We start from the raw sequence: 25,107 nt of genomic DNA on the forward strand, positions 1-25,107 counted from the left end.
GACGCCTACCACAGCATGGCATGCCAAGTGGTTCCATGTCTGCACCTGGGATCCGAACCGGCGATCCCCGGGCTGCGGAAGCAGAATGTGTGAACTTAACCACTGCACCACTGGGCTGGCCCCTATTTATTTATTTCTAAAGATGACATTTGTGGAGGTCATGGGTGAATTAAACTCAGCACTCCAGAGGTCTCCTCATGAACACAGGCCTCAACACTTCTTGTCTGTCACCTCTGTTTCCAGTGCCTCCTCTCCCCTAAATATTCTGACTTCTTTAACCTTGAAGTCAGCAATTCTGGTATATTTGAATGTTATAGTTTCACTTGAAAGATGATGTTTAAAGGTGCTGTTCCCTACGAATTCTTGACAACTAGTAGTCAGTTTAGACAACAAAGGAATATGAATCCTTTTAATCTATTAATATGAATCAACATTTAAAAAAAATCACTATATACCTTGGAGAAATAAGTTGAGGTATTATTTATTTATGACATATTTACATACTTACAAAATTGGTTTTATCCAATACATCATCCTGCACAGTATCTTAAAAATGAAAACCATATACGAGAGTAAAAATCCAAGTTTCTTAATTTATGCATAACCCAACATCTTTTAGAACATAGAATATTTATCAGTTTGGCTTCAAAGAACAACTCCAGTTTAGAATTTTTTCTAGCCAAAAAGAAAGTAAATTCAATAACATATTAAAGTAATTTAGTTGACCCTGAGTATATCACTAATTTGCATAACTTTTAATAGATGTACATATTGTTTTCATCTGTACTCTACTTATCCTATCATACTACCATTTTGTGTATATTCATTCATCTCAATTTTCTACCTCATTAATCCTTGAAAGAGGAACAAAGAAGGGGGAAGAATTAATAAAAGACTCAGAAGAGAAAACCACTAGCACTGTCTAAAGCTTTCCAGCTCCAGAAGTCTGCGGCACAGCTCTAGGTCCAGGCTTACCTGACAAACTTAAGAATGGGGGATCCTGAACTGAATAATCTAAGTACCTTCTTATCAACTGAGGTTGACATTAAATTACTCTTCCTGCATTTTTCATGTTTTTTCACACTATTTAATTTAAAAGGTATACAAGCTTGGGGCTGGCCCGGTGGTGCAGTAGTTCACTCGTTCTGCTTTGGCGGCCTGGGGTTCGCCGGTTCGGATCCTGGGTGCAGACTTCTGCACCGCTTGTCAAGCTATGCTGTGGCAGGCGTCCCACAGTAGACAAAGATGGGCACGAATGGTAGCTAAGGGCCAGTCTTCCTCAACAAAAAGAGGAGAACTGGCAGCAGCTGTTAGTTCAGGGCTAATCTTGCTCAAAACAAAAAAGTGTACAAGCTTATAACATTCAATAAATAGTTCCTGGAGCACTTTAGAGGAAAACAAAATATATCACAAACATGACCAAAACAACAGTGGTAAAGAACTGTGTTAAAGACAGGTTTTCCTAAAAAGCTTGAGGGAGAAGAAAGCAAATAGCTCCCAGTCCAACTCTCCCTAAAGAATGCTAACGTGGGCGTTCTAAGGAAATGAACAGGGAGACAGAAGAACAAGGGGTAGCTTAGGATGACAAGGGCACTATGGCCATAGAATGAGGATCAGCATATCTTATGCCAAAATACCAACATTAAAAGACCGCCTGGCTAAGCTGCTGTGGTGTGTGAGAGATAATGAGTTCCTTTTCTTGCCCTTTGAACAAAATGGAAATCTAAGGATGAAAAAATACACAAGGGGTTGGTAAGGCTGAGCATGTGGAGTCAGTCATGCTCTGATGCCTTTCAAAGATAACTCTGGGCCAAAACAAGAATCAGAGCGGCCAGAACCAGATGACGTGTTTATCTTTTCCATCTGCCCTTTCCTAATCCTCCTCACCCGCTCACACTGTTCCAGGGAACAGAAGGCTTATCCAAGCACCAGGTGCAGGGAAATTATCTGCCTTCAACCCAGCCACAGGGTAACTGCCACCGCCATCTGAGGATTCTGGGGAAAGTGTAGTGGGATGCGATGTCAGTGTCTGTGGTTCTATGAAAACAACCCTCAAAAGCATCGAGTAAGATCTTCAAGACTTAGTGAGATGAAAAGAAAATTAAAACTCAGACATTTTTAGGATCTGTAAAATTTCCCTGTAATAGGAGGGAAAGTAGCAGAAAGATTTTAAGTAGGACATACTTCCCTTCATCTTTAATCATGATTTGTCATCAGGCAAATAAAATATGTCATGATAAAAATACTGTTACAAAAGGGTAGCTTTTGAAAAATAAAAGATAGAAGCAAATGGAGGGGAAAGCCTTCTTTTTCTTATTCATGAAAAATGGAGAAAATATAGATGCAGTGTTAATAAATACCAGTAGAGGGGGAAAAAGTATTCTGTCCCTATTATGCCATTGCAACTGGTTACATCTCTTTTCTCTCTCTCATTACTTTTAATGACACAGAAGTGTGAATTTCACTGAACAGTCATTACACAGTGCTTGGAAATTAACATATACCATAGTTGCAAAATTAATACTTATTTTTCTCAGACTCAGAAAAAAAATAGCAAAAATCAAATAAGTATTTGAAGTAATGTTAATACAAAGCAAACATTACATGTAATGGTGACAGGCAGGATAAGAGGCTCAACACCCTTTATAAGACTGTGCTAATTCTTTCACATCTAGAGAACTGTATAAAAGAGTAAATAAAAATTAAATTACATTTATATAAGAAATTATTGTCAAAAAGTTATTTGAATGCATAGAGTTGAAAAGTATAAGACAAGCTATTTAATTTTGATTTGTATAAATTGAAAAGTGGTAAAATATATATTATTGGGGGAGAAAAAAAGCTTTTACACTAGACACAAACATAATGGACTAAACAAACCAGATTGAATACAAAACAGTTTCTTTGAAAACTTTCATAAAAAGTAAAGGCAGAATGGCACAAACTTAGAAAAGCAGTGTTTAAGGCAAACTAAATGAGAAGTAACCTTAACTAAAATAAGAAACATACCATTTCATCAACAACAAAGTAATTCCCTCTCAGATTTCTCTATTACAGTTAGGAAAATAGAGTGGAAGCACAAACAACGGCTGTTGTCAAGTCTTCTTGGAAGCAGCGCACAGTATTATATGAAAATAACACAAATGCTTCTGATTTAAAATATAATTGAATGATTTGCCACTTAGTTGCCATACAGCAATGAAGAATAAAATGTATTACCCTAATGTTCATAGTATAAATCTATGAAATGCCAAAACTTATTTAAACAAAAGAAAAAAGTAGAATTTTTCAGACTGTGTGTACACGACAACCAAAAAGAAAAGGATCAATTCTGTTACTTTGGCCCATGTTAAAAATATGCATAGAAACGCACGCCGTCTCCCACCAAGCGGGTGTCTTCAGGTAGATTGTTGAGCACACCACTCAGCATCAGGCCTAAGATCACGTGCACAGAAAGCTTCAAAGCCTGACAGTGACAAGATTAATCATGAATTAAAAGAAACAATGCTTTTAAAGAATATTCAGTACACATGTTCTTTAATTAACTATGTCTTAAAAAACAATCAAGTACATATAATTAAGTTAAATGTCTTAGCACATGAATTTGCACCTTATAAATTTGGTATATCAAACTGTCCTATAAAAATATTTATATAATTTTTTTTGAGAACTACAGTATATGAAATTATATCATCATAAAAAGGATGTGTTTATTTTCATCTACTGGAATGACACCATGTCTTTCTAAGAAAAAAAAAACCCCTGCAGCCTAAAGGAAAACCATCAAAACTGCTGGATTCACCGAGGTTATCCCATTTAAGAAGGTACAATCTCTTCTTTACTATCGAGCCCCAAGTGAGGAGCGTCAGCATCCGGGCTCAGTCTTTTCTCACAGGGTCCTGGGCGGCAGGCGCTGTTTATACATGCCCGCTAGTGCCTTCGCTGCACTGTGGATCATCTGTCGACGAGACATGCCAGTGAAAGTCACATGCCAATCAGTCCGGCTGACATTTAGTAAACTCTTTTCCAGGACCTCGCCCACTGTCACCAAAAGGCCTGACCACCTCAGATTGTAGTCCTGGGGAGTCAGACTTTGAGCCTAGGGAAAAATGAAATTGGTATTATTTATCATACATTAAAAAATATCATTGGAACAGGCTATAAGTGACACTTTAAAGTCTCTATTTTACTTTTAATATAGATTATGACAAACCTTGAGAAACAGTTATACTGCCAACTGTATGAAGTTACAAAGCTACGAAAGTCACAGCAATGCTGCACACGTCTACTTTGTTCAAAATGTCCACAGCAAGCTTGTTTTGTTGTCCACATATAATCTAAGTCTTAATCCAGTGACTCCATCTACCAGAGCTCAGTGTCAGAGGGCGTAAGACCTGCTTCTACATTCAGCGTCACTTCAGGCTAATAATAAGATTAGTGCTAAAAGAGAAATACCGGCTCTTTTTAAAATCATAAAATTCCTACCAGAAAGAGGGATATTACGGCTTCAACCCATTCAGAAAAGAACTGTTCAATTAATTTGTAGAACAGTATCCTGGAAACTTCATTTCCAGGCGAATAAGTTAACACATATCAAATAATGTCAAGGACAGCATGAACCACGGTTACATCCTACCTGACCCAACCTGTATCTGCTCCCGTCAAATCACTTACTCACCTACACAGAAATGAGAGAACAAATTCACTGCTTGCTATGCAGGAGTGACATGGGTGCTCTGTTTTAGGGTGTTAGGTACAGTCCAGAGGAGTATATGTGTGTGTACAATGGATCCATACAGTGATTCCCAAACGCACTATGTATTAACAATCACCTGAGATGCTGTTTTAACAAAACCAGTTTTCTATGTCCCACGTAAGACCACTGAATTGGAAACTCCACAGTAGGTTCCAAGGGAAAAAGTACATTATTAAGAAAAGAGCTTCCAAGTAAAGTTGCTGCGAACAGCCCAGCAACCGGGGACCCTGCTCTGAGTCTTCTCTTTCACAACGTACACTGCACTATGTTTCAAGGACGAGAAACAGCAGATACTGTGACCAGGGCACGAGGCAAAGAAAGGCTTACTGAGGATCTGATCAACAACATGGTCTGTCAACTGTTTCTCAGACAAGAAAAAACTGTGTTCCATTTTGCAGAAATTGATGTCCCCATTTTGCAAATGTTGCTATCTTGCAAGGAAAACTTACACGTTTACAGCAAGTTCCCTGCAAGTTATTCCAGTACCAAGTGTCCTAGAGTTACCTTAAACTCATTAGCATCTTAAGGTCTCCTCCTATGGGAGGGTCCCAGCAGCCATTTTCAGATCATGCATCATATGTAAAAGCATGTGTACCTGCCATGCGCGTGCCCTGTACGAACACAGTCGTTACACATAAACCTGGTGTCTTCTGCTCTCTTGAGTATAAAGTTTCCACCAGCACTGAGCTCAGGGGGACAGTGCATTGAGACCTATCCCCCGTGTCCTCCATTGCTTGTGCAAACCATAAACCTTCACCTCACCTACTTCCGCCTTGGCTGTGCTTTTCAGCTCCACACTCACCACGAGACCACCCCACTGAGTTTGGTCACAATACAGATGCACAGATGTATCTAAGGTCCTCAGAGACACAGTAGAGCTGTGCTTCTCAAATGTGACACACACACGAAACACCTGAAGATCTTGTAAAGCTGCAGATCGTGATTCAGTGGCTCCGGGATAGGGCCCGAGAGCCGGCATTTGTAGCAAGTTTCCAGGTGATGCTTATGCTGCTAGGCCCAGGATCATCCTTTAGAGAAACAAGGTACTCAACATCATCAGCAAAAATCCAGAATAGCAGCGTTTTTAACGGGAAGGAGGGGACACGCAGGGGTCATTTTTATTTAACAAACATAAATTGTGTGAACTTTTGTCCACATTTTCACTAACATATATGCTGATTACAATTCGCTAAAGGGCTAATTTCTATTCCTTTAAATAAAAAATTCCAACAATAAAGAGGCAAAGAATTAAACACCTCAAGATGGATAAAAAGCAACAAAGGAGGAGAGCTGAATAGCAGGAATAAAAAGAAGGCATCTCAATACACTTTTGCATCTTCTTAATTTTGAACTTCATGACAAGAAAATAAAACAATCACAACAGAAAAAAAGGCAAAGTAAAAAGCAAATGACACCCTCAGAATACCACTCTTCAGAGTTAACCACATTAACAATTTGTTGTATATCTTTCCAGGCCTTTTTTTCCCTATTTACATACATTTTAAAGTATATATATGTGTGTGTATACATATGTGTATATATGGACCATACCAGAGGCAGTTTTATTTTTACTTAGCAATATGTCATAAATTTTGCTATTAGTATATATACTTTTGTTTTATTAATGTATAGTTTTGATGCTTTGTTCTTTGAGCATGTCTATTTCTTTCCAATATACATTCCTAAAAATAAAATAAAAATTGTTCTTTTGCAATGCTCAGACATCTAGCACAAAAACGTTTGGTCAGGGGCCAGCCTGGTGGTATAGTGGTTAAGGTCACGTGCTCTGCTTCCTTGGCCTGGGGTTCGTGGGTTCAGGTCCCAGACGCAGACTTACACACTGCTCATCATGCCATGCTGAGGCAGTGTCTCACATACAAAAAATAGAGGAAGACTGGCACAGATGTTAGCTGAGGGCCAATCTTCTTCACCAAAAAAAAAAAAAAAAAAAGGTTTGGTCAGCAAACTTTTTCTGAAAAGGGCCAGATAGTAAATATTGTAGGCTTGTGGGCCAGTCTCTCTTGCAACTAGTCAATTCTGCTGCTTAATACAGAAGCAGCTGTAAACAATATGTAACCAATATATTAAAAAACGAGCACAGGTGTGTCCCAATAACACTTCATTACCAAAACAGGCTGTGGGCAATTTTTTTGCTGTCCTCTAATTTTGAGCAATGTTAAAGAGTGACAGTGACAGAAGCATCCTTATAATTACAAGGTTTCTAATGTTTTATCATTAGGTCTGATTGCTTTGATTTTCTAGTACACACATACCCTTCTAATCCTAATTAGCTAAGAGTTATCAGGATGGTTGTTAATTCCAGCAAATACTTTTCAACTCTACTGAAATCCTTTTTCTCCTTTAATCTGTTCACGTATTGAACTACGTAAACTGGTTTCCTATAGTTTGAACCATTTGGCCATTCCTGGGACAAATGCTTCCTGGTCAGAATATAGTATTTGCGATTTGTGATTTATAATAAGGAATACATATTTCATCTTCATCCCCAGTTTCTAGCACACAGCTCTCAAAACCCTTGGAATTTCCTAAGCAATAAAGAGCAATAAACGTCTTTTGTTATGTTAATGAGGTGTCTTTGGAAAGCCCTTAGGAAACCTAAAGATGGGGGCTGATTGCCAGGGGAGCCAACCACAAGATTAGAGGGCTGGAACTTTCTGTTCCCCCCTCCCACCTCAACTCTGGTGGGGGGGAGAACGGCTTCAGTTGGGAGAAGAGAGGTTGACTCAATCACCAGTGGCCAATGATTTAATCAACCATGCCTATGCAATGAGGCCTCCATAAAAACCCAAAAGAAGGGGTTTTGGAGAGCTTTCAGGTTGGTGAACATGTGGCAATTTGGGGAGAGTGGTGTGCTCTGGGAGGGCATGGAAACTCCGTACCCTTTCCCCATACCGTGCCCTATGCAGCTCTTCCATCTGGCTGTTCCTTAGTTATATTCTTTCATAATAAACCAGTAATCTAGTGAGTAAATGGGTTTCCTGAGGAGGGGGTTATTAGAACCAATCTACGGCTAGTGGGTCAGAAGCAGAGGTGTCATAACCTGGACTTGAGACTGGCATCTGAAAGCAGGGAGTAGTCTTGTAGGACGGAGTCCTCAACCTGTGAGATCTGACATCTCCAGGTAGCTAGTGTCAGAAGTGAGTTGAACTGCAGGACACCCAGCTGGTGTCCTAGAATTGCTTGGTGATATTAGAACTGGGTCAAAAACCTAAATAATTGGTGTCAGAGATGGTACTTGCTAGAAGGGCCCTGACTCATGGAAACATGTGGTTTGGGAAGAGAAAGATGGAAGGGTGGGGGATGAAGAACCTTTGATTCCTGGGTGGCCACATAGTCACTTGTGGTGTGGAACAGTGGCTGTGCTGCGCTCAGTTACTGAAGGTAAAATTTACCAATGGCATCTGAAGATGGTTCCAACTCTTCAGGAGTTGGTCACTGGATGCATAAGGAAATCCAAATTAATAAGGAAAAGGCAAAATATTCAATCTCTTGGTTACTGCTACCTGTAACAGCTAGAGTAGAAGTAAAAGAGAATGCAGGATGCAGCCTTGATACCAGATCATCCTCAGATTTCAGTGAGTCTGCATTTTGGCCACTAGCCTCAAAGTTGCCCCCTAAGGTAAGAATTATGCAGGGACAACAGAAAGGACCTTTAAGATCTCTGGTCACCAAGAAGGCTGTCAACTTGGAGGGAAGACAAAACCAGGAAAGTACTGAAAGTAGAAGGTATAGTGTGAAGAAATTGTCTCATTCTGTGGATGGGTATCATCAGCTTCCCGAGGAACCTTTACTAAAATGGATTATGAGACTGATTCAGGAGCTGTGTCTTTGGTTTTGAATGCTGCAGAAGGAAAAGCATGTTTGGGTTGATAGACCACACACACAGTTCACTGTGGAACAATCACACATGGCTATATGGGATCCAAACAGGGGGTTATTCCTAAGGAACAGCTGGCGTGGTGGACTGCATAAAAGCCATTTACCCTGAGAAGAAGGGGGACTGTCACCCCTTATAAATGCCAAATGGAACAACCCAGATGAAGCAGCTGATACGCTTCATAGACAAGCCATGTGGGACTGGCTTTATGATGACCAGGATACTCACCTGCTCAAGATGCCTGCTATGCTGTGGTTCAGGGGGTCCCTTTCACATGGGCACTTCATATAACCCTACTGTTGCAAAACTGAAAAATAGTTCGGGAAGCCTTATCGAATTTGCTATCTCAGCTGCCCTTCACGGGCCTTATTTCTAATAAAAACATTAGGTTAATTAACAAGAGACTGGGAAGAAGCCCATGGGACAGTCAAGAGACTCTTCCCCACAAGGTGGAAAATTTTAAACAGTTATTAAGAAATAAGGTGAATAAAGCAAATTCTGTTAAGAATGAAATAAAGAGGAATCAGAAAGGGGAGAGTGACGGGACCCGGCCCAGCAGGGTGGAAATCTTCAGCCGGTTATTAAGAAATGGGATAAATAACATGGACATTGAGGGGGTTAAAACAAAGGTTTTAGTACAGGACTACCAAAGGTTGGGTGTGCCAAAGGGCCCCCTGCAGGTCTCCCAACATTAAAGGGCCCCAAACAAGTCAGATCTATTTACCCATTTGAAGAAATTTAAGTCAGAAGGTACAGATTACACTGAGACACCTGACCAGCAACCAACTGGGGAAGTGGTTACACAGATTAACCAAGAGAAAGACTGACAGAAGGGCCCAGGTCCCCTGGCTTGACCCCTACTTGGGGACCCAAAGACTGCACAAGAGTGGGTAAAATGGTCAGGGGGTGGAGAAGAGAAGTTTTCAGGACTCCTTGACAACAGGAGTCCCTTGAGCTGTGCCAACAAAGCCTATGGGTCAAGTCCTGACTCCTGCTCCAACTGGATTGAAAGCAAGTAAAAATGTAATGGCTGATAGGATTAGGAAAGTTCAAAGTTTCAGCAGGTATTATGTAAAGAAGTTGTGTCTCTTTTACCTGGATGTTTTATGGCAATGGGTATGATGTCTGGCTGGGGAACACGTCCCTACCTAATATGGTAAACCCAAAACCTGTAGATGAAGTCCTAACGGAGGCTACAGTTAGGAACATAAGAGTTGATGGAATTACAGTAAAAGCTTGGAGAACTGCAACATCTGAACAAGCTTTAGGTGAAGTGGTTGTTTTTTTATACCTGGTTGTATTTGGGGGATGGACACTCTATCTTATTGGGGAACATTTCCCCTACCTAGTATTGCAGAACAGAAGGGATGTAATTCTGCCCTTCAAGCATTACTAACTTGACACGCTAAATTGGAACCAGTAAGATTGCCTGAGCCCACTGAGTGTGGAATAGAAGCTGGGGTGCTAGCTGGTAGGGACAAATTCTCTGTGCCATAGCCCCATGTGGAGCACAGACTGAGGCTTACGGAAAAATCTGACTACCTCCCAGTGATGACTACTGGGACCTTGGATCAGAGAATTCCCATTTGAGGGGCATTTACTACCTAGTTATCACACACTATTAACTGAAGTTATTCCTGTGACTGAAGAACATAAAATGACCTTGAAACATGAAATACCCAACATGTCTAGGATGATGTTGGAGAAATGCCCTAATGGGGATGGGAGTGCCCAGAGGAGCTCCTTAATAATACGGAAACGATTTACACAGGATCACGCAGCTTGGGGAATGAAAGGAAGGAGGAAGCACTCAGGAGCAGGGAGCCTTTTCTCCCCTCGGACTGACTTTAGAGCCACGTGAGGAGCTGTCGGAACAGACTGCCACGTGGACAGTGTCCTATGAACAGCTCTCAACTGAACAACAAAGAGCTGCTTGGTGTATGGATAACAGTTCCATGGTGAACGGACATCTTATTTGGAAGGTGACCACTCCGACTGAAGAAGGTAAAAACAAATCAGCCCAGTAGGCTGAACTACATGCTGTTTTCCCAGTAGCGATGAAGGAATTAAACAGTGGGAAAATCCCTCATGTGTCGTTTTTCATTGACTCATGGTAATGGCCAATGGCCTAACTATATAATAAGGCAGGAGGGCAATGGAAACCTGGCTTATTAAAAAGATGCCCATATGGGGCAGAGCCCTGTGAAAATCACTATGAGAATTTGAGATGCATTAAAGTAGGACATGGTGATGCCCATCAGAAGAACTCCCTTCCAGGTCTGGAAGGTGATTGGAACTGACAAGCAGATATCCCCATGTGCTCCCTTTGGATGGCCACCTGGGTCCATGCAATGAGTGAACCTGGAAGTACTGCAGAGTGCAGAGATGGGCTGAATCTAGACATATTCCTTTTGCACCCTCTGAGGCCCAAAATGCCAATAAGAACTGTCTGCCAATAGAGAGAGACTGCAAATGGCTATGTGGCAGATTCCCTGATGGGAGGGCCGTGAACATAGTTGACAAGGGAGACTGACGCTGGTAACACCAGGGAGCTACAAATGGGTCTTGACAGGACTAGACACTGACTCCAGACTGGACTTTTCTTAGCCAGTGGTAGATGCAAATGCTCAGAGAGCTATAAAAGAACCGGAACAGAAGACAGTACACCAATTTGGACAGCTGAGCATTATTTCTTCAGAGCAAGGAAGACACTGTGCAGCCCATGTCCAACAACGGGCAGAGAGATATCCTCCTCAGGAGTGTGTGTTCACACTCTATATGAGTGGGACTAAAGGAGCACCTGCACTGGATAAATTCGTGTCTTTTCTGGTGGATCTGGGGAAGAAGGGGTTGGGGAGGATGGGGGTATGACTATGCAATTCTTGCCAAGGGAGGAGGACACTAGGACGCTGGTGTAATGACTTCTGATTTTCCCCTATCTGATGTAGTGGGCATATGACCAGAGTTGCAAATACAAGTGCAGGAAACAGCGATGATTCCTAAGCAAGAAACTCTAAGTAGGTTTTTAACTTTCATGTTAAAATTCCTAAGGGCCTATGGGGCAGGATGTGCCTTCACTCCATTTGGCAAAATTGGGGCTCACAGTGAATGTGGCTATATTGCGGCTGGTAAAGATAGCCCACTAGCTCTGTACCCATGCAACCTTACCTTATCTGAATAGAAGAGGACGGAAGGGGAGGCACTTGCTGGACTAGTGTTGCTGCCTGCAATCTAGACCAGCACAGCGGCTCAACCTAACGTCCCATCCAAAGGTGGAGAAGTTTGGGTATAAATGAAGAAAAAGAAAAATAGTAACTATGGGTAAAGGAATGAATAAATGGTTATGTAATGAAGGAAATGGATTATTACAGTAATACTACAAGAGGCTCAGAGCAAGAGATGATGTCTCTTAGCCTGAATATACCAGATGCCTGAAAGGGTGAAGCCATACATTGAGTGTTACACCACTCTGCTTCTGGAACCTGACAAGAGCAAATGGAAGCCTGCAAACTTGAGTGGCCTAGCCCTGAGACACTTTCATAGGATATGATGATGGACTGGTTAGTTATTAATGACTGAATGGGATTCTAGTAATGTGCCAACATCTTTTGACCTTTATGATTGTTTTGCTATAAAGGATGCGTGTTTGAATACCAGGGAATGGATTGTGATATTGTGATTTATAATAAGAAATACGTATTTGGTCTTCGACCTCAGTTTCCAGGACACAGCACCTAAAATCCTTGGAATTTCCTAAGTGATAAGAGCAATAAAGGTGTCTTTGTTATGTTAATGACATGTCTTCAGAAAAGCTTTGAGGTACTTAAAGATGGGGCTGTTTGCCACGCTAACCAACCCCAAGATGAGAAGGTTGGAACTTTCAGTTCCTCCCACAGCCCCCCAACTCCAGAGAGAGGCTGGAGGTTGAACCAATCACCAACTGCCAATGATTCAATCACTCATGCCTATGTAATGAAGCCTCCATAAAAACCCACAAGGACACACTTGGTGGAGAGCTTTTGGGTTGGTGCACATATATAGATTTGGGGAGAGTGGTGAGTTTGGAGAGGGCATGGAAAATCCACACCCTCTCCCCAGACCTTGCACTATGCAGCTCTTCCACCTGGCGGTTCCTCAGTTATAGTCTTTTACAATAAACCTGTGATCTAGTGAGTAAGTAGGTTTCCTGAGTTCTACGAGCTGCTCTAGCAAATTAACTGAATCCAAGGAGAGGGTCATGGGAATCTAATTTATAGCCAGTTCGTCAGAAGTGTACAGTAACAACCTGGACTTGCAATTAGTGTCTGTAGTGGTGGGGGGGGGGGGGCAGTCTTGTGAAACTGAGCCCTTAACTCCATGAGATCTGACACTATCTCTGGGTAGATAGTGTCAGAACTGAGTTGACTTGTATGACCCCAGCTGGTATTGAAGAAGTGCTTGGTGGCGTGGGGAGAAACCCTCCCTACTGGAATTGGTTCCAGAACCTTTTTTAATGTTCTAATACATTTCAGAATTTTATTTATTAAGTTTACCAATGATTCTGACATTTAGTTCTTAAGTGACACTGTATTATAATTTTTGTGATGTTAGGTGACAGGCTAGTCTCACAGAATGAAATGGCAAACTTTCTACCTCTATTTTTGATACTCTATAGAGTATGAGAATTATGTTCTTTGAATACTTTGTAGACCTCATTTATAACACCATTAGAACTCACTGATATTTTTGGAGCTAGATGAAATTCTTCCAGGGTAACGCTTCATTGAGGTAATTAGGTTGAATCATATGAAACTGCCAATATTTGACTGTTTTTGACTTCAAAGACAGCAATTTTGTATAGTTCAACCTAATACTCATTCTTGACTGGCATATAAGTATGCACAGTATTTGCTTACAATCTTTAAACTCTCTCCAATACAAAGGTGATTTAATGTCACCATCTGAAAAATGTTTTCTTCAACTTCTGAAAAGAAATTATGATAAAAACTATGGTATAACTACAAGATTCAATAAAATTTCAAAATTCCAAGCATCAATTCTTAGTCCCGGCCAGCCCCATGGCCAAGTGGTTAAGTTGGTGCACTATGCTTCAGCGGCCCGGGGTTCACAGGTTTAGATCCTGGATGCAGACCTACACCTCGCTCATCAAGCCATGCTGTGGCGGCATCCCACGTAGAGGAACTAGAATGACCTACAACTAGGATATACAACTATGTACTGAGGCTTTGGGGAGGGGAAAAAAAATTCTTAGTTCCCATCAAAACTGTAAAGCCCTAAAAGAGGGCCAGAGGTTGCTTCCACAGATTCTATGAACATATATGCCAAATTTATGTGCTTGTATACACGTATTTTCTTGGGAGAAAACCCAAAAGCTTTATCAGATTCTCAAATGCCTAAAGTCACAAATAACTTTAAGAGACAGTTTTGAAATCCCATTCAACAATGTATATAAGTACAAATGTGGTAAATGTCATGAAACAGAGGACAGAAAAAAGTGAACAAAATACCATGTAAGAGTACCAAGATTACAATGCATATATATTTACATTCCATTTTGTTCAAGAAAGGATTCAAGGTAAGAAAAATATAGAGGGAATCAAATCATTATACATTCATGCTTACATTCTTGTGGAAACTCTGTGGATAGGTAAACTATTAGTTACATTTTTCAACAAACCTAAAGACATGGACCTTTGATCTAAAGTTTCTGAACTTTTTGCTACATAGGTTTCTACTTGTCACTAAAGATGAACAAACTTAAAGAGGAAGATCGAAACAAAGAAAAAGGAAACGGATGCATCAGAAGAATAAAATGTGAGATAAAATGGAACGTAAATGAAAGGCGAACGTAAAACCAGCAGAAGATCTTAGGGTAGTCAACACAACCATAAAAACAAAGAAAAAAATGAGGGAAATAGTGATTAACCATATAATGTATCACCTTTTCAAAGACAGCTAGACAAGCAAAGTGGGGAGGTACTAAAACAAGCTGGAAGGAATAGGGAATTGAAAAGCAAAGAGAAAAGGCTAAAAGGGAAAAGGGTGAAGCAAAATCAAGAATTTATCAGATTTCCAATGAACAATCTGACACAAATTTTTATTTTGAAAACAATATTGCACATTTCTCTGGAGCAGAAAGAAAAAGAGAAGGAGAAGCTGACCTGTTGTACACACTCCAGAGGCACTGGCGTGGCCTGAGTAAACGTTTCTAGATGAATGCCATGGACGGGATCTTCAACTATCAAACAACCAATGTCAAACCACCTGAAAGAGAATATATGAGTCTCAAATTGTTTGTGTGTGCAATAAAAGTTATAGTGAATAGAGAAAACAACAAAACAAAGCAAAAAACAAGTACTATCATTCAGATAAAACACTGGCAGATTTCAAAAAGGAAATGTCCTCCTAATCAATTTTCAAGAGGACAATCCATAAAAGCAGTAGCTAAAATTTTCCTGTGGGCTTAATTCCAAGAGGAGAAAAAGAATGGAGAATAACAAAAAAATAACTGAAAATTACCATGTAAAGTTCCTTAGCAAGAAATGCTAAGATGGGGCGTAAGAACGGGAATAGGAGAACTCAAACATGCAGCAGATCGACCCGTCCATTTAAACATGCAAACAGTCTGTCATGAGTAATATTCTTAAAATGTCAGTTGCTAAAATACGGGAATTTTTATATTGCCATCTCTATCATTAATATGTAGCGAAGTAGCAAAGTTATTAGCAAATTAAAAAATAAGCTCACTCACAGGAAATAATCCTCTCCTCATTCCTGATAAATCCTTCTAGTCACGTTTCCAGAACTATTTACAATGAATCAGTCTTTGAGAACAGCTTCGTGAAATCAAGAAAACTTTCGTCCATTTAAAGATACTTATAAATTATAAAAAGCGATACATTTTAAAACTGACTTAAGTGAAATCATCTGTAAGACCATTAGCATTTTATCTAACCAGAACCATGAAACCAGATGCCCTGAAACTATCAATTTAAATAACAAGAGGATATGGAGCAAGAAAATGTTCAGTCTATTTTTTTTAAACATGTAGATCTAATAAAGTGTGATGAAATACAAAATGCATTAGGAAACTCTTATACCTATTCAAAGAAACAGCAAAGTAAAATATAGAATAACTCTGCTGAGTATTAAAACGGCAGTTTGTAATGTCTGTAGTATTCATATCCTAAGACTCTGTTTCAAATTAAGAACATTAAATAATATTCATTGTATTTGGTATACTAATCAATACTGTATTTTGCATGATTTGTGTATAATGCAGGTGGCAGGGCGTAATTGTAGTGACTATGCTGACAGTCGTGGACATCCTGAAAAGCAGGCTCACTGAAGCTGAGAGAAAAGTCTCTTCTGAGACACCAGTGAATACACATTAGAACTCCAGGATCACCTTTGTTCCCTAAAATACTATCATGCTCCCAAACACATCAACCTGTATACCCCATTCTCTTCAACTCAGTATCTAAAACTGCAATCATTGTCATGTCCACCAAAACCTCTTCCATTTCTTTCACCAGCTGGCTGAGTAAACTCTCAGTTTTTCTCCCTCTCCTTCTTACTGTCTTTCAACTCCATCTCCACTCCCCACCCCAGCGTGGAGGAAGAATGGTAATACCCAATGACCATGTTCAAGGACAGTCACTTCACGGACTTGACCAATCCTATGTGGAAACCACTTTAACTTAAAAAAAGGCATAAGAAGAAGTGTGGTTTCCAAGACATTGAGATTTCATGCAGCTGAAAAAATTTCAAAATAGAATCTCGGGAAGTGATGTAGGTATGTCAATTTGTATTTTAACAAAGATAGACCATCTACTAACACTAGTCAATTCACAGAAGAAAGGACATTTTTGTGTGTGTGAGAGGAAGATTGGCCCTGAGCTAACATCTGTTGCCAATCCTCCTCTTTTTGCTTGAGGAAGACTGTTGCTGAGCTAACATCTGTGCCAATCTTCCTCTATTTCGTATGTGGGACGCCACCATAGCATGGCTTGATGAGCAGTGTGTAAGTCCGCACCCGGGATCTGAACCTGCGAACCCCAGGGTATCAAAACAGAGCACGAAACTTATTAACCACTACACGACTGGGCCGGCCCCAGAAAGGACATTTTAAAGACATTTTAGCACATTTAACACATAACCCAAGATTTTAAAACTTGATAGGTTAATCTCTGAATAAGGATGGTCCATATTTACACTGGCATTTTTCCATGTATGGTATACATTATGTTAATTTTTCTCATGTAGCATGAACTGATGCAAACTTCATCACAGACAGTTAGGTCTATACTGGCTCTACAATGCTAGGGGCTAAACACATTTGGGATTTCTTCTTTCAGCTGACTTGCTCTTCCTGAATTGGTCTTTTTTAGTCTCAATTATAAGTATACATTTCCTTGACTTTATCTTCTGTACATTATTTCCCACAGTAACATCGCAGAGATAATTAGCCAAAGCAGGAACTATCAAGTGCTTTGGATTCTGGGTTTGCTGTCTATTCTCATGTCCTCCCTCTCTCCTCCTTCTGTGTCTTACTATCACAACCTTTGCATCTTCTCTCCTTCTTAATCCATACTAGAAACCATCAACAGACTTCCTAATACCATTTACTATTCCTAATCTTCCCAATATGCTACTCTTCTGCTCAAAAGGTACTTGGTAGGAAAACTAGCCTAGTTTCCAGGTATGATGGAGCCATTTATGATAGAGGCCAATACTCCCAATGAGAAGCTGGATGAGTTATACAAGTCACATATCCAAAGGCATCAAAGAGCTGTAAGAGCAAGTAAGACAGAAAGGAATAACATTCTGGACAGGGAGAACCTTTCAAAGATGAGCTGAAGACCTCCAGCTGACCCTGAGTGCAACCCAGCCCCGACTCAGCTCAGTCTGTGACTAAAGTACACCACACTATCCATTTCCACACACCCCACAACTCCGTTCATTAGAGGAAAGGGTGAACCTTCTCAGTTCACCTGAAGACTGAGAGTTTCTCATCAACAATGTCTAGCTTCCGAAGTTTACTGGCCATTCAAAGAGAGGGCACCATATCATCTCACCAATAGGAGGCTAAAGGAGACCTACAAATGAACACCCTGGAGTTAGTAGACAAGGATTTTAAAATAACTAGGACTCATGTAGTCAAGAAAAAAGAGGTAAAGATAGTCAAAACAGATGAAAAGGTCTAGATATTCAATAGATAAACTGAATCTTTTGTTTTTTAAAGTAAGAACTCAACGTATAGGCTTAACAGCAGACTGCACACAGCAGAGCAAGATTACTGACCCTGAAGACGTGAACAGAAAACGCTCAACCTGGAGAAGAGAGGAAGAAAAACCAGTGTGGGGGATGGGGACGGGGATGACAATGTGAGAAACATAAAACACTGTCAAAATGTACACAAGCATGTAATTAGAGTCCCAAAAAGAGAAAGGAGAGAAGACGGGCCAGAAGCAAATTCTGAAGATACAATGGCCACAAATTTTCCAAAATCGATGAACGATATAAACCCTATGAAAGACAGAATCAAGCTCAGTGAATCCACAAAAATTTAAATATAAAAGTGAGCAAACACAGAGACACCTAGGTGTAGCACAGTACTGCAAAAATAAAATAACAGAAAAAATCCTAAACGCAGCCAGAGAAAACATTATCTTCATAGAAACAGTAAGATGGATAGCTAATTCTTAATGGAAATGATGGAAGCCAGAAAACAATACACCTTTAAAGTGAAGAAGAAAAGAAATGCCAACCTAGACTTCTATATCCAGCAAAAATATCTTTCAAAAATCAAGGTGAATTAAAAGTGCTTTCAGATGAACAAAAACTGAGAGAATTCATAGCTACGGTCCTCCATTATAATGTAGTACCAAAGGAAGCTCTTTAGGCAGAAGGAAAAACAAAACATGCAGGACAGAATTCAGAGAGTAAATATAAATGAATATTGACTGCACAGAACAATACTGGTAAGATCTTAGGAGTTGTAAATACATGCAGAATTAAGATACTTGACCACAATATTGTAAAAGGTGGGGGCGGTAGGGAATGGTATTAAAAGCAGTTCCAGTATTATCAAAAGTCATACTTTTTATTGTAACGTAATACATCAAAGAAAGTACAACGTAATCTCTAAGGTAACCATTAAATAGTAAAAGGTTAATAGAGGAGAAAATGAAATAAGAATCATTGGATGGTTACTTGGTGCTTACACAGAAAGTTCAACTTCTCAACCTAGCATTTGAAGCTCTCCACAATCTGTCCCCAAATCACTTCCTGATTTCCTATCCAACAAAAGTTCAGCCAAGCTGATACAATCAGACCCCAGAATACATCTTAAATCATGTTCAAACTTTTCCTCCACTCAGATGTCCTACCTATTCTTTTCCACTTATCCAAATTTTACCTACTCTTCAAAATCCAGTTCAAGTCCCAACTACTCATCAATCTCATCTGACACCACCTCCACACTCAGTTACCTCCACTGACATTGTATATGTTTACTGTCAGCAAAAAATGACATGCCTTTTTATGCAATCATTTAAAAATAGTTCATCTGTGTATATATTTTCTCTCCCCATTGGCCTATAATATACCCCTAAAGTTGGAAAACATTTTTTGTATATTATAGCCACAAAGTACTGGGCACAGTGTTATTCAAAACTAAATAAACAAAAAATTAAAAGAAAAACAAAACCACAATGTGGTTACAAAAGAAGGTAGATTTCAACAATTGGAAAGTTATTTCAATATAAATCAATCCAGCACATTAAAAAAATTTTTTCCCATAAAACCATTTATTAAAAGTACAATGTCCTCAAAAACAATGATGAATCATATTGTCTGGAAGTTATTTCCAAACTAAATAGATGAGAGGTAGTGCCCAGAAGAACTCAAACATAGTGACTACCACCAGGCCCTCTCGCCCATACCTTCCATTACTCTGAATAACTGTGCAAATGATTGTGTTTGTTACTGGTGGTCAATTACATCCAAGCCAATTTACAATTGTATCATCTTATATTTAGTGTTATTGTACTCAGTGGTTATTAACACAATCTTAGAACACAGCTGTTACTACCTGCATTTTCTAATTAAAAAGGAGAAACAAGGGTAGAAATGTGAGCTACACAGTCACAAAGTCAGTTAAATGGGACCAGAACACAATTTTCTCTCTGCTTCTAAAATGGGATACATTTTTTATTAGGTATTCAGAGTGAACTCCCTAGACCCAATTATATTTTGCTCCTAAGAGAAACACAACAAGCTTCTTACTGAATAATTATATGCCGACAACTGCTCAACCTAGAAGAAATGGATAAATTCCTAGAAACATACAACCTAAGCCTGAATCAGGAAAAAACAGAAAATCTGAACAGGCTGATTACTAGTAAGGAGATTGGCTCAGTAATTAAAATCTTCCAACAAACATAAGTCCAGGACCAGATGGCTTCACTGGTGAATTCTGCCACACATTTCAAGAAGAATTAACCAATCCTTCTCAAACTCTTTCAAGGAACAGAAGACGTGGGACACTTCCAAATGCATTTTACGAGGCCAGCATTACTCTGATACCAAAACCAGACAAGGATGCCACAGAAAAGAAAATTAAAGGACAATATCCTTGATGAACACATATGCAAAAATCCTTAACAAAATATTAGTAAACCAAATTCAACAATACACTAAAAGGATCATACACCATGATCAAGTGGGATTTATTCCAGGGACGCAGGGATGGTTCAACATCTGCAAATCAATCAACACGATACACCACATTAACAAAATGAAGGATAAAAATCATATGATCATCTCAAGAGATGCAGAAAAAGCATCTGACAAAATTCAATATCCATTATGATAAAAACTCTCAACAAAGTAGGTATAGAGGGAATACACTTCAACACAATAAAGGTCATATACGACAAGTCCAGCGCTAACATCATACTCAACAATAAAACACTAAAAGCTTTCCCTGTAAGATCTGGAACAAGATTAGGACGCCACTTTTATTCAACGCGGTATTGGAAATCTTAGGCAGTTAGGCAAGAAAAAGAAATTAAAGGTATCCAAATTGAAAAGGAAGAAGTAAAACTGTCACTATTTGCAGATGACATATTATAATAGAAAACCCTAACGACTCCAGCAAAAAACTGTTAGAACTAATCAACGAATTCAGCAAAGTTGCAGGATACAAAATCAAGACAAAAAAACCTGCTGCGTTTCTATAAACTAACAACAAACTATCAGAAGGAAATTGAGAAAACGGTTCCATCTACAACTGCATCAAAAAGAATAAAATACTTAGGAATAAATTTAACCAACAAGGTGAAATATTTCCACTCTGAAAACTATTAACACACTGAAGAAAGAAATTGAAGACGACAAAAATAATTGGAAAGATATTCTGTGCTCATGAATTGGAAGAATTAATATTGTAAAAATGTCTATACTAGGGCCTGCCCAGTGGTGCAGCAGTTAACTTCATGCACTCCGCTTTGGTGGCCCAGGGTTCACAGGTTTGGATCCTGGGCGATGAACCTACACACCACTTATCAAGCCATGCTGTGGCAGGCGTCCCACATACAAAATAGAGGAGGATGGCCATGGATGTTAGCTCAGGGCCAATCTTCCTCAGCAAAAACAGAGGAAGACTGGTGGAGGATGTTAGCTCAGGGCTAATCTTACTCCAAAAAAAAAAAAAAAAGGGTAAAAAATGTCCATACTACCCAAAGCAATCTACATATTCAATGCAATCCCTATCAAAATTCCAATGGCATTTTTCCCACTGATGTTTCCAAAGACAAACAATCCTAAAATTTGCATGGAACCACAAGACCCAGAAAAGCCAAAGCAAACTTGAGAAAGAAGAACAAAGCTGGAGGCTCCCTGATTTTAAACTATATTACAAAGCTACAGTAATCAAAACAGTATGGTGTTGGCATAAAAACAGAAATACAGATCAATGGAACAGAATAGAGAGCCCAGAAATAACTAACGCATATACAGTCAATTAATTTACAACAAAGGAGACAAGAATACACAATGGGGAAAAGACAGTCTCTTTAATAAATGGTGTGGGGAAAACTAGACAGCCACATGCAAAAGAATGAAACTGGACCACCATCTTACACTATACACAAAATCTAACTCAAAGTAGATTAAACTCTTGAACATAATATGTAAAACCATAAAACTCCTAGAAGAAAACAGGCAGTAAGCTGCTTGACATGGGTCTTGGTGACAAGTTTTTAGATTCAACACCAAAAACAAAGGCAACAAAAGCAAAAATAAACAAGTGGGACTCCATCAAACTAAAAACTTTGTGCACATCAAAGGAAACCATCAACAAAATGAAAAGGCAACCCACAGCACGGGAGATATTTGCAAATCATATATCTGATAAAGAGTTAACATCCAACATATATAAAGAACCCACACAACTCAAGAGCAAAAAAACCCCAAAAACCTGATTAAAAAATGGGCAGAGGCTCTGAACATTTTTCCAAAGAAGACATACTGACGGCCAACAGGTACATGTTGGCCGTCAGTAGTCAACATCACTAATCATTAGGGAAATGCAAATCTAAACCACAACAAGGTATCACCTGACACCTGCTAGAATGGCTATTATCGAAAAGACAAGGAAGAAATGTTGATGAGGACAGGGGGGGAAAGGAACACTTGTGCACTGTTGGTGGGATTGTAGATTGGTGCAGCCACTATGGAAAACAGTATGGACGGTCCTCAAAAATTAAAAATAGAACTACTATATGATCCAGCAATTCCACTTCTGGACATTTATCTGAGAGAAATGAAAAGCCTAACTCAAAAAGGTACATGCACTCCGTGTTCACTGCAGCATTATTTACAACAGCTAATACATGGATGCAACCTCAGTGTCTGTTGATGATGAACGGATAAAAAAAGGGTAGAACATACACATATATACAATGTATATAAATTCTTTTGTACATATAATCGAATACTTTTCAGCCATAAAAAAAGAAATCTTGCCACTTGCAACATCATGGATAGGCATAACGCTAAGTGAAATAAGTCAGCCAGGGAAAGACAAATACTGTGTGATCTCATTTAAACGTGGAATCTAAAAAAAAAAAAAAAACAAACCAAACTCTTAGATATAAACAGATTGGTGGTTGCCAGAGGGGTGGGGGGTGGGCAAAATGGATGAAGGGAGTTAAAAGGTACAAACTTCCAGTTATAAATTAAATAAGCTCTGGGGATATAACGTACAGCATGGTGACAACAGTTAACAGTACTGTATTGTATATTTGAAAGTTAAGAGAGTAGATCTTCAAAGTTCTTATTACAAGAAAAAAATTGTAACTACGTTAGGAAAAAAAAAGCCTCTTACTTGTCGGGTAGCAATTCTGCAATGAAGTTTTCTACAGACACAGCAGTCTGCTTTTCATGGATCACTCCAGTTCGCCGCAAGCTATCTATCCGCTCCTGAGCGCCCTGAATAACAACAGTGTAGGTTAGAAACCATTTCAAATTATTCAGCATTAAATGCACTAATTACATAAGTGATCGATGCATACATTTATACACAAACACAAACTCATTGTAAACATTAAAACAAAAGTAGAGAGAACAAAATATGAAAATTCCAATCATGCTCCCCTCAGTATTCAGTTTGCAGCGCACCTGCCAAATTATTCCTCTATGCATTATTATTTTGGTTGCTGCTGTGAAATGGATTATTTTTATATTACATGTTCTAATTGGTTATTACTAATATAAGGAAACTATGCACTTTTTATGTTGATCTGGCAAGAGGCCATCTTACTGAATAAAAATCTATTATTCCTAGTAGTTTTTTAGTTGATTCTCTCTCGAATTTTCTTGGCAGGCAATCATATCAATAGTAAATAAGTTTTTTCTCTTCTTCTGATCCCCTTTAAATACAGCCCTAAAACACATACCAAACGAGTTCATTTTTTTTTAAACTGCAAATGTATATTTTACACAAAAGCGTATTCAGGAAAATTATTATGAAACAAAATTGGGGGGCAGAGAACACTGTACAGATTAATTAAATATGTATCTTACAGCAGAAAACTACAAGCTGGATGAATGAGGGCAAGGTTGCCATTTACTACTTTTATCTGAATCACTTCATAAACAGTGATCGTGAATGATGTGCTGAGAATATATTCGAAACCCAAGATAAAACTCCATTTCTGAAAATAACTAGCCGTGGATAATACACCTGTTTTTATTACAGACAGCAGAGCTAAGTAGTGAATGAGATTAAGCGGTCAGGTCTTATTCAAATGAAAATTAAGAAAGCTAGGACACTTCTCAGAATAAATTTATTTCAGAAACATCTGAAAGAAGAGAAAGTGACAACCGTATGAGAATGGGTAAACAAATTTACGACATTAGCTTTTAAAGATGAAGGAAGATATGATTTAAACCACAACAAAATCAAGACTGTGTATTTTTACTTACTCTTCTATCTCCAGTACCTGGCACAGTGTCTAATCTAACAGGCATTCAGTAAGGACTTACTACATGAAAAACTGAACAAAGGAAAAATAAACGGCTTCTGAAGCCCTATATCACTAATGTTAAGAATCTGAATGGTGTAAACACGATGTCACGAAATTCAGGAATACGGAATGAGGAGGCAGCTCTTGCATTTGAAAAAAAATTTAAGAGAGAAAATTAACTTTTTATACTGGAAAATTTAAATTTGCCTAATTTACTCCTCCCAAGAGGTAGTTATGGCTAAATTTTGATTATAAAGAAATTTAAATAAATGTTAATCCAGTAAAAGCTACTAGGGGATGAGGGGGACGAGCACAGGTTCATCCCCACCTCTTCGAAGGTGTATCTTAGCTACGGCTACAATGAAATACTCCTAGATTTTATGCTTCTAGGAAACAAAAACTAAGTTTGTTCATCTTTTACCATCCTACAGCACAGGGCTTTATACTTCACTGGGTTCACAAAATATTAAATTGAAATTAACTAGCTCCTATAAGTGATAGGATAATAAGCTGGGCAGACAAATTTAATTCTTTGTTTGTTTATGGAATCCAGAAGAGAAATGAAGAGGGGGTTACATCAGCCTCTTCTCCTCTGACCACATTAATTAAACGTGGCATCTTGTGGAGTCATAAATACACTTTATTATTAGTCCCTACTAATGTTGTGAGAATGGAATTTTAACTTTATTTTTCAGCAATATAGGGGATCAAGAATTAGGCGGTTTAGAGGCCACAGTGAAGTAATCATCTCAGAACTGAAGTAAGATACAGAAAGGCCCCCTGTGTTTATACTGTACTCTAGGAGCTTATACAAAGCAACTTGGTTCAGATAATCAAAATTCAAAGCTTCTTCATAAGTGCTTATAGCTATTAACTACACCTTTGTTGAATACAAGCTATAAAACAATAGTCCTAACTGA

At 39.0% G+C, this 25,107-nt stretch overlaps 1 protein-coding gene across 2 annotated transcripts in view; it reads right to left on the reverse strand.

Annotated features, from left to right (window-relative positions):
* Nucleotides 1–465: 465 nt before the first annotated feature.
* PRRC1 (proline rich coiled-coil 1) overlaps nt 466–25,107 on the reverse strand; it is a 45,946-nt gene continuing 21,304 nt past the window's right edge. For both annotated transcript variants that reach the window (XM_070569360.1, XM_070569359.1), the window contains 3 exons: nt 23,047–23,150; nt 14,816–14,918; nt 466–4,099 (listed from right to left, as the gene is read on the reverse strand). In XM_070569360.1, coding sequence (XP_070425461.1) covers nt 3,890–4,099; nt 14,816–14,918; nt 23,047–23,150 — 417 coding nt within the window. In that variant the 3' untranslated portion in view covers nt 466–3,889. The remainder of the gene's footprint in view (nt 4,100–14,815; nt 14,919–23,046; nt 23,151–25,107) is intronic.

Source organism: Equus przewalskii, chromosome 13, assembly GCF_037783145.1.
Source record: "Equus przewalskii isolate Varuska chromosome 13, EquPr2, whole genome shotgun sequence".
Taxonomy (NCBI): Eukaryota; Metazoa; Chordata; class Mammalia; order Perissodactyla; family Equidae; genus Equus; species Equus przewalskii.